At 30.6% G+C, this 11,512-nt stretch overlaps 1 protein-coding gene across 1 annotated transcript; it reads left to right on the forward strand.

Annotated features, from left to right (window-relative positions):
- Positions 1-354: 354 nt before the first annotated feature.
- On the forward strand, positions 355-3,063 carry LOC114419224 (transcription factor bHLH18-like). The gene is made up of 4 exons (XM_028384865.1): positions 355-464; positions 604-1,212; positions 2,019-2,399; positions 2,524-3,063. The coding sequence occupies exons 1-4, from the start codon at positions 426-428 to the stop codon at positions 2,605-2,607; spliced, it is 1,113 nt and encodes a 370-aa protein (XP_028240666.1). The 5' UTR covers positions 355-425; the 3' UTR covers positions 2,608-3,063.
- Positions 3,064-11,512: the final 8,449 nt, after the last annotated feature.

The following is an 11,512-nucleotide window of genomic DNA, read 5'->3' on the forward strand; positions in this document are numbered from 1 at the left end:
ATTAAATCAAACGTAAAGAATAAGTTAGAGGAAAAAAAATAATTTAACATTTGCAAAAATTACATATCTACTAGTTAATTAATTTTTCTTATGCTTAAATTCTAGCTAGCTACGAGACGGTCCCAATCGGTAGAAGTGAGACAGATGAGCAATTAGCATATGTATATTGCAAAAAGGATGGTAGGTAACATCACTGTCCCAACCCAGTGGTCCATGGCTCGTGATGATTTCCAAATGATAAGCACAATTCCTGAAATCGATGCAAATCTAACGGTGGAAATAAAAGTTGCATGTTCAACGAGTCTTTGTTTTCTGCCATCCTCATTTCCATTTATTATCCACGATTCACCTTCCTTCTCTATCCCTAGAATATCAAATCCACAACCAATTAATTCCCCTATAGTTTCTTTCTTCTCTCCGTTCCAATGGGGGAGCCATGCCAACAATATTGGTTTTCGGATATGGTAAGTAATAACACTAACAATTCTCACAACCATCAAATTATACGTTTATATATATTCATCCACAGTTCTTTAGATTAGGTATATTAAAGCAAATTATATATGTATATAGATTGAATTTTCTTATTTGTTTGTTCCATAGGAAATACAAGATTTTGATTTCTTTAACCAAAGCCAGAACCACAAGATTGGATCACTCGATCGTGATGAGGATCGGATCTTTCGAGAGATCATGATGCATCAACCAGTTTTCTCTTCTGACAGCGATACTCACTCTCCCAAAATTCTAAGCAAATCAATCCACGGTGGTGATAGTGGTTATAATACTTACACAGCCCTTGCCAACAACAAGAGTAGCAATAGCAACCTAGTGATGAAGAGCAACAGCTCCAACTTCATCTTCTCATCACAACATGCACCACCAGAGAAACCTTCCACAGCCACAGTCGCTTCCCCAACCGCATACATTCTTTCATTCGGCGACTCCACCCTAGTGGCAGCTACACGCCAAAACTACGGTGGAAAACAGCCCTACCACGAGGAAGTGGTAGTAGGGAGTGGTGGCGTATGTCTTCCCTCAAAAGGGGTCTCAGAAAAACATGATGTTGAACCTACTACGGCCAACCAAACAACAAAGAGAAGTAGAAGCTCTGCGGAGACACTAGACCATATAATGACAGAGAGAAAAAGAAGACGGGAACTGACTGAGAGATTCATTGCACTTTCAGCCACCATACCTGGCTTAAAGAAGGTTAGTGAGTGTTGTCACATATTTTACAATCGAATGATCACGTTTTAATGTGGTGTCAGTCAATGATTTTTATTTTTCCTTTTAAATAATTTGGTTTCTATAATCTATTAATAAATTTTTTATGTACAGTGACAATAAGATCATAACTTAAGATCTTGTATATATTATTTCAGCCCAGCTCTCTACCATTAGACTCATCTTAGTAAATTCACCTTTCACTAGTTTGATTTGTCATAAGGATAATCCCATTCAACATTGCATAAAACCGAGTCAGAATTAGACTACACTTTGTTACAAATTATATGGTAGTTTAAAAAGCACCTAAAAGGAATTTATAGAAAATGTAATTTCTTTGCATTGTTTCTTTTTGTATCATTTAATGACATTAATATTCCTCGTGGAACTTCAATTGTCTGACTTTATGTGATGTTATGTATGAGCGAGATCATCAATACCATGGACATTTAATTAGAAAGCAAATAAAGAATCGATCTACCTAGATATCTATATATCTATATCTTGAAGAAAGAAAAAAAAAAGAACATTGAAAAAAATAAACAAATAGCCACAATGTTTTAAGACAACTAACAAGACAAAAAAGAAAAAAAAAGTATAAATATTACAAGTTTTATGACATGATAAGAAGAAATAGATAAAAAGAAATATAAAATGTTAAAAATATATTTAAATAAATGGTTGTGCAAGTATCATTAGTCAAAGAATATAAGACAAATATAGGCTTTGAATACATTATATTGTGCAATTTAATCAGTAACTCATCAAGAATGAAATGTTTTGAGTTCTAGATTGACAAGGCCACTATACTCAGTGAAGCAATCACTCATGTGAAAAGACTTAAAGAACGTGTAAGGGAGCTCGAAGAACAGTGTAAGAGGACAAAGGTAGAGTCAGTGTCATTCGTTCATCAGAGACCCCACATTACAACTGATAAAGGCACCACCTCTGGTGCAATGAACTCTGATGAATGCTGTAGAACCAATGAAGCACTCCCTACGGTGGAAGCAAGAGTGTTTAAAAAAGATGTACTCCTCCGGATTCACTGCAAGATACAAAGTGGCATTTTGATCAAAATTTTGGATCATCTTAATAGTCTTGATCTCTCCACAATCAGCAACAGTGTAATGCCATTTGGAAGTTCAACTCTTGATATCAGCATTATTGCTCAGGTACACAATTAATTCTTTCAAGGGATATTTTCTTATCCCCCGACATATTTGTTAGACATATTAATTTAGAGAGCATCGATTTTGCAAACTGCTTACTATAAGCCTTTAACTTTAATTACCGCAGATGGGGGACAAATTCAAAGTAACAATGAACGATCTAGTGAAAAATCTGAGACTGGCTCTCTTGCAGTCATCTGAAGTACAATAATGGTCCATACTAGTATCAATTAATTATCAAAGGTGTTTGAGGATCTGAAAATTCTGCTAGTTCTAGCTCTCCGTGTGGGTGTGATCTTGGCTTGAGAATTAGGTCACTGTCTTGTTATTCATGAAGGAGAATCTACTAGTGTTTGATGAATGGAATGAATTACGATTTCATGCATGATATTTTCAAATTATGACACTAGCATATATATAATATATTCTATATATAGATGATAGCTCAGTTTTCACTTTTCAGCATTAGAGCATCTAGCTCCAACTTTCAAGATAGCTAGGTTTGTTGCCCTATGTTTGGTAAACTTAATGTCCTCCCAAATTATTTGTCGAATAAAGAACAACCTGGCATCCTCCTCTCTATGTACTGGCTGCTGATGCTTTGTAAATTATAATTAATATAATTTGCATAGTGTGATGACAAAATAAGAAAAAGGAAGTATTTATACTGGTTCTAGTTAAATGTTTTGGAAGTTTTGGAGATTTAATATTGCTCTTGTAATGAAGTATCTTTTTTAATCTTATATTGTTTGCCCTCAATATTTAAAAAATGGTGTGTGTTTTCACATTCTTTTGTTTTATGTACGATTACATGGGTGAAGTTAAGAATTATTAGCTTGGTTTTATAATTTTGTTCTTATTAAAATTATAAAACGTTTACTTTTTTATTTTTTCCTATTTTTAAATATTTGTATAGGAAATGTATAGTGAAATTTTTTCATTTTTTAACATTTCTTCATACATAAATTTTTAAAAAAAATATGAAATAAAGACAAACTATGGTAGTGTTATGGTATTTGTTTCTAAAAACAAGAAATAAAAAAAGAAAATACATATTTTCTCAAACTAAACAAAATCTTAATTAAGTTTTTGAGTATTTTTATAATTGATTGTTTAATCTTGCATCCAACTTATCTTTTTTCTTTTTTTCATTTCAAGTTTTATCAATGAGTATTTGAATAATTAATATGTTAAGTGAAAGAAAAGCTGTATGCCTGGATGGTAATATAAAGATTTGATAGAAGAAACTGCAGTACTGCTTAAAAAGTGAATTGAAATAAAACTCAACTGTTTAATGTTAATAATATATAGTTTCATTTAGATTTGCGAAAGAGCCATCAACGTTGCTAGAAATGCGAACTGTTTAAGATCAGTAAACGACATATATAGTGTAATTGCCTGAGCAAACAGGTATATATAACCACCGCTGTAATGTCCTAATTAATAGCATTAAAATATTTGCACTTGATAACTAATACGTACATGACCATAACCTGTGGTCTGTAAAAAGATAAAAAGGCATGACCATAATTAATTTGAATCTGGAAGATAAGGATATATAGGTATTATTAATAAAACGTGTGTAATTGGAAAGATAGCTAGATAGCCATGCATACTTTGTTTATTCTATAGTATTGTTTTTTGGTTAGTATATTTTTTGTTGGTTCTATAATATGGAGAATAGAATACGTGGTTGCAGAGGTTTCAGGATACCCATATGGTTGTCAGATGGTTTAACAAATTGAGAAACTGTGAATAGCACAGTTTAATTCAGGCGTTTCTGTCAGCTAAAGTTAGCGTGTTATGCAGAAATTTATCTTCTATGTAACACGTCGTTTGAATTTTTCAATTTACAAAAAGGATCGAGTTTAATAAAACTGGATTTCGTGCATTACGTAGAGGTTGATTAAGAGTGGTAGTATCCCGAACCACACCGAAGTTTCTTGTGATTTAGGGTTTTTGAAAATTTCTCTACTCTACTAGTTCACCCTGCACATGTATTAATGATGGAGCGTGGAGTGACATAAACCAAAGACATTAATTAAGGACTCTGATAAGCAAGGACCAAAGCTTTAAATTGTTGTTTATGTTCTGTGAAGTTCCGTTTGTTTGATAAAGGAGTCAATTGTACGTCATGAAAGAGAACCAAACATGCATATTGACGTTAGTATCACTTTATTCCTAATCAGGAAGCGGACCAAAGTTTAAGAGATTGATACAAAGGATAACTCAACTGATATAGTTTACCAAGCTTTGACCCTCAGAACGAGTACATGCATTATTTGGACTGGCTTAATGTTGATTGTTTGAAATTGTCCATTGTGGCTAGCGGCAGATCATAACTAAGTTATCTAGAAGTTAAAAGGTACGTATTTTAAGATGATCGCCCTAGAAAATTTCATAGCATTTTTCTTATTATTTCAATACAAATACGGTAAATGTTAATATTTATCAGTTGAAAATTAAACCATTGCAAATATTAATATGTATTAACAATACTAGCTAAAGAGAGTCCTGATAACAGTAAATATAACAATAAAAAGGAAATAAGGAATTATTAATGATTAATCATTAAGCTAAATAATATATAGGACTACTTAGTTTTCCCTCTTGTCAAACATTTATTAGTAATAGTTTCTTAATTTCTCTAACATGCAATTAACAAGTGTTGCCAAGTTGGCCATTACTTTTATGAAACATTTTGAATGATTTTTTTTTTCTCCCTTCTCCTTATTCAGCTCGGTTTCATCTCAGTGAAGGCAGTGACATCGTGTCAGTTATATTTAAACAAATGGAAGTGATGAATCAATTAATACGGGTGGCCACGCAATACCACAGCATGGAAGTTGGACTCTCCTATCTTCTCAAATCTTATAGTGTGCTTGGATGAAATAATTAAGTAAGAGAATTCATTTTTTTAAAGAATTTAAAATAATTTAAGATAAAATAACTTGTTTGGATAAAGTATTTGAAAGGATATTTAATTTTTGGTATGTTTATGAATTATTTTGATCGACTAAAACAGTGAGATTTTAAATTCTCTAAAAAAATATAGAATTTGAAATTCTTTTTTTGGAGATACTCATTCTAACTTATGTTCTTATTCACGATTTTTTCTCGTTCAACACTCACAATTATGGGTGATCAAAGTTTTTATAACCGATATCGACATAAGTTATTTTTCACTGACGTTGATTGAGATTTTTTCGGTCAGAATTTTTTTGTACGATGTCAACCAAAGCTATTTTTTTGCCAATATCGGCTAAGATTTCTTTTAGATGATGTTGGTTAGGGTTATTTTCTCACTGATGTCAGTCATGGGAAATTTTTCCTAACGTCGGCCAAGGATTTTTTTTGTTATTGTCCTCCAGATTTTTTCAGTTGATGTTGACCAATGATTTTTTTTGTCGACGTTGGTTAGATTTTTTCTACTGACATTGATCATGACTAACTTTTGAGTAGACACCTGTTAGGATTTTTCAGCCAATGTCAGCTAGGTTTTTCTAGTCAACATCAGCCAAAACTATTTTTTAGTCAATATTGGTTAGGGTTATTTTTTAGCTGATGTTAGCTAGGGTGTTTTAGCTTATGTCAGCTAGATTTTCTTAGCCGACGTTAGTTAGGATTTTTTTGCTGACATCGGCTAAGGTTTTTTGGTTGACATCAATTAGAGTTATTTCTTAACCACATTAACTAGGTTTTTTGGTTGATGTTGATTAGGATTTTTTTTGCTAACACCAACTTGGTATTTTTTCCCAACATCGGGTATGACTATTTTTAGTCAACATTGACTAGGTTCTTAGAGTCGACATCTACTAGAGTTTTTTCAGTCGACATCTGTCAGAACTATTTTTTAGCCAACATCAGTCAAGGCTATTTTATAGCCTATGTTGGGTAGGATTTTTTGTCTGACATTGGTCAGGGTTATTTTTTAGCCAACTTCGACTAAGGATTTTTTTGCCAACATTGACCAATGATGTTTTTCGACCGACATCGGGTAGATTTTATTGGTCGACATCGACCAAGTTATTTTTTAGCCGATATTGGGTAGATTATTTTGTCAATGTTTGCTAGGATTTTTTAGGCCGACGTTGGCTAAAAATAGCCTTGGTCAATGTCATTCAAAAAGATCCTAGCCGATGTCGGCCAAACAAACCCTAGCTAACGTTGGTAAAAAAATTTAGCCAACATCGACTGAAAAATAGACTCAACCAACGTTAGCCAAAACATATTCCTGGCTGACATCAGCTAACAAATATTCCATACATACTTTGATAAAAAAAAAAAAAACCTTATTTGATGTTGACCGAAAAATAGTTTTGGTTGATGTCGGTTTAAAAACATCACTAGTTATGATCAGCCAAAACAATCATAGTTAAAATTATCAATATTTTGTATTTATAAATTATTAAAAGTTGAAAATATTTTTTAATTAATATTTTAAAATTAGATTGTGTCTATTTTCTATAAAGTTTAATATTAAAATTTCATCTATTTAAAATATAAAATTAAAATTTTGCATATGGAGAAAATTGAATTGTCCTATCCAAACAAAGGATTTAAAATGAAAAAAATTTAAATTGATTTATCCAAACAAAGTATTTAAAAAATGAAGAAAATTAAAATTAAAGCAATTCAAATTCTACGCATTTTAAATTCCTTAAAATTTTAAAATTCCTAATTCAAACACAAAATTAATATTGAGATATTCTTTCCTAGTTTTTCACTCCCAGACAATCAACTAAGTTGTGTAGCTAGTGTGACACGGCAAATTTCTTATCAATTATATCCACCTCAAAATGAAGATGATGGCATAGGAGCCAAAAATTCAATTGTATTTACGATGTGATGAAAAGTGGACTATTATGTAATGAAAAATGTGATCAAAAGTTATACTAGCAATGAACATATATACAAATTTAACTACTCCCAAAAAAGCCTAAGGAATCATTCTGTCTATATGTTACTAAATCCCAACCAAAAGAGAGCAAGTCTTTCAAGCAAAAGGCAGTCAACAAACTAATAATCCACAACTGAGTGAGTTCTTGTGGATTTTAAGTAGATTGTTTTAGAGTAAAATTCTTCCCAGTTCTGAACTTGAAGTAAGCAATAGAGGAGGAACCACTTTCACTACTCGCTCTGCATCAGACAAACCGATCTCAAATGCCTTTAACCAAAGGACGTAGCACAACCTATAGTGCGTGTTCCCTTTTGTCCCTTTTCTGTTTTTTGTAATTTTTTAAGCAGAACCTCTATAGCGATGTTCCTTTTTGACTTTTTTTCCCCTTCATTTTTGTCCCCAGTGATGTTTAGTATGCAGCTTCCATGGCAGCCCAACTAGCCTACAACCAAGTGGACCTTGACAACTTTCTTTTAGTTTGAGGGGATAAGCTTCATTCGGCCACATTAGCCCAGTTAACTTTTTAGGCTTGTAGAATGACACTTGAGTTGTGAATCATGCTCATATGCAATTAATGTCTCCCGTGGAAGGATGATTATAAAAAAAACAAAATTAATTAATTACAGTAATTGTTAAAATTTCTTTATAGAAACCAATAATGCTATAGAGTTATCCTAATTTACTTTATTAAAGAAAAAAATACAAAAGTTTTATAGAAAAACATTAAAATATGCATGATATCAGGAGAGTATAACGACAACGATTCTTATTTTAAAAACATGTGAACTATAACTTAAAAGGTTAAACAAAATATATGACCTGATAAATTAATATAATTGATTGATGTGATAAATTAAGCAAGTATCATGTTATTATATAACAAATTCACTAATAACATATGTTAAAATTGAATATAAAAAATATCAAATAGTAAAATAAAAAAATAATTTAAATAAGAAAATCAAAATAAACAATTTATAAGTATAAAAAACATTTAAATTTTTTTATTTATATCTTAAATTATTTCAACGGCCACAAATTTGCATCCTGATGAAGATATCAGATTCCCTAATCTCGAAATGAGCAATAAGAATGGAGACCTCAAATGCCTGATCCAAGACATGCCTTATCACAGGGCTGCCACGAGTCCATGCCATGACACCATGAAGGTGACACTCACCAAGATCCTTTCCTTTTCTCCCCCATCAAACACACGTTGGAAAATTGAAAAGTTAGTGTAGACAAAATTGATTTTTTCTAACGAGCCAGCTAATTTTGTGGGATCCAGAAATTCAGTGGGGACAAAATTGAAAAGACATTGTGAAAAATCACAGTATGTACATACAGGCGTGGGTTTAAGCTTTTTTCTCTGAAAAAAAAATGTTTTTATTTAAATGTTTATTTTTTTATGATGGCTAAATAAGTTTTTAAGTAATATTAAAAATATCATCACAATATTTTTTTAAAATTATTCAAACTCACCAATATTTACCTGTATATTTATTTGTTATTTATATTTGTATTATATAAGTAAAATTGATTTGATAAGTATAAACAATAATATTTTTTATACAAACATTCGATAGAATTTTACCATTTCCCCTGTCATCATATACAATTCATTAATACTAGCGATAATGTAAACGTGTATAAGATATTTGTATAAAAATATTTTATGGTATGAGTCTATTTAAATTAAACTATTTATGATTTAAATAAATATTAAAATATTAAAACAAAAAATTGTCAAAATATAATTATGATTTATTAAAATCACAAATAAGAAAAATAGAATAAAAATTATATAAACTTTCATAGTTTATAGTAAAAATATTAAAGGGCGAAGTTGAAGATTGATATAGTTTAAATTTTACAAAATAAAGTACGAAATCAATCATTTATAAATTTATCAAAAACTCGCTATAGATTATGAATACTTTAATAATTACTGTAAATTTTCTTTAAATTTTTTTACAATAATAATTATTAATGTTTTTTTTTTCTAATTGAATAAAAATAATTCAAAAAAACAAAGTCTCTATTCAAAAGTAAGAACTTGAACTAGACCCAAAAAAAGAAGTAAGAACCTGAAAGAAAAAGATAAAAAATCTTATGGTAGTAACCTGTTTGGTTCTATGTTATGTCGTTAGACAACATGCACTTCTGGTTCCGTATCGTACGTACAGGAGCGAATTGCGAACCTGGTAACCATGTTCTGACTTCTGAATAAGAAGTTAGCCTATACAACTCCTACTAATAATTTTCAAGTTTTTGATGCAAGCTTTGTGCTTATGATATGGAGAACCAAACATACGTTTAATTGAGTTAACATATAATTAACTCTTCAGGGCAATATTTCTTCACATGTTTCGCCCTTTGAAGGTTTCCTCCTTTTTAATTCAATAATATTCTTGGATACGCAGGAAATTTGTATTTTCTTAACCTTTTATTATTCAAATCACTTTGTTTTTATTTGTCCTTTTTTATTATGCATCAAAAAAGGGGAAGAAAACAAGCAAATGTAAACGATTCCCATAGCATCAGGCAAGAGACTGCCGCTAGTCTCCACAGGCTTATACTGTGTTTATATTAGCATTTTCAACCCACCTATATATGTTCGTATTTTTGCGTTGGCTAGATATATATGTAGAAAAAGACTTGGAAATTACATATTATAGCTTCTGACATGCATGCTTATCCAAACATACTATAAGAATCCAAGGTTTAAAATCAACATCCTCCCTACACCTGTCTTTGCCAGCCAATCGGTACAAAAAGTTTTACCATTTAGAATTCCCGAGCTATCGACATTTAACTTGAAAAAGGATTACGTTGTCTGTCCTTCCGATCAAAATTCCATCATGAAAAAAACTAGAGAAAAATATTCACATTTAAAAGAAAAGAAAAATTTGAATGACTAGTTATTTCAATCCTATGCCGACCTCCCTATCATTCTGCGGCATTATATTCAAATTGAGTTGAAATATTATTGTAGAAGAACCTTGACCATTCAATTTCTTCTTTATTTAAGTACCTAGCCATGGAACCCATTAAAATCATAGATGCATATTTTAATGCCTCAGTTGGTTGTTCTCATGTGAGCCGCAACTATTTGTGGTTATTCTGGCCCCTAATCTTTCTGCTGAAACAGAGTTGATTGCTGGGTGTGATGTATATATGCTAATTTGTTGAGCAACTAATTTCTCTACATCTATGACTTAAATAAATAGACAGTTTTTCCTTATAGATGAAATATATAAACAATCTATAACAAACAAGGTATAAGTCAGAGTGGTAATGAACTAATTAATCTCCTAATTAAATAAGGTCAAGTTGAAATTTTGTATATGAAAAAAATGTGATGGGAAGAAGAAATTTAATTAAAAGTAATCAGATAAATTCTTCTTTAAAAATTAATCATAAACTGATGAATTCTTTACATAAATGTCAAAGATAAAAAAATAAAATAAACATATTGCATATAAAGGATGTATAATGTTGCTCATTCACAAATTTTGTATAATAAATTTTATAATTTAAAAGAAAGATAAGAAAAAAAAAAGAGAATCATGTTAGATAAAATAAATGATACAATAAAAAAATTATACATAAGTATGTATTTATGTTAACCATATGGTTTTGGTTAGTGTAAGTTGAGAGGTAAATTAGGTTTTGCAGTTCCTTTTTGAGCTTATATTTCATTTCTTAAATGAGGATATTCAAGAAAAGATTAAATAGGAAGACGTGCTTCCAAAACTAACACAAGATACATGTTGAGAGTGAGAAGTTAGCAAAGTTAGATAAGATTAGAATGCACAAAGGAACATGTATTGATGTAACAGATCGGCTATTGCTCCCAAAGTTGATATAATGTATTACACCGGTTGACTGAAGACTTAATTATTGGTACATCGATCACAAGCATTGAAATAGGCACCTAGGTAAATTAGGAACGAGATGAATACAAAGGTTAAGCGAACATTCCATACTCGTAGGGGGCCAGGATCAACTTTTACACTTTTACTATTTAATATTTTTTTTTTTGAAGAATACAATTTAACCATTTCAGTCGTTGAAAATTTGTACATTGTAGATTAAATTTATAAAATTTCATAACTAATTAGTAATTTATCGCAATGTTTTATTTCAACATATAATGCATTTAAAATATAATTAATTATTTATTATAGATAGCATATTAATGAATTTCTAAATT

The sequence above is a fragment of the Glycine soja genome, chromosome 7 (genome assembly GCF_004193775.1).
Source record: "Glycine soja cultivar W05 chromosome 7, ASM419377v2, whole genome shotgun sequence".
Taxonomy (NCBI): Eukaryota; Viridiplantae; Streptophyta; class Magnoliopsida; order Fabales; family Fabaceae; genus Glycine; species Glycine soja.

Coding starts and splice junctions, on each gene's coding strand:
- LOC114419224 (XM_028384865.1), top strand. CDS start 426: ATGGGGGAGCCATGCCAACAATATTGGTTTTCGGATATG. Junction 465..603: donor AATATTGGTTTTCGGATATG/GTAAGTAATAAC, acceptor TTTGTTCCATAG/GAAATACAAGATTTTGATTT. Junction 1,213..2,018: donor CCATACCTGGCTTAAAGAAG/GTTAGTGAGTGT, acceptor TTTGAGTTCTAG/ATTGACAAGGCCACTATACT.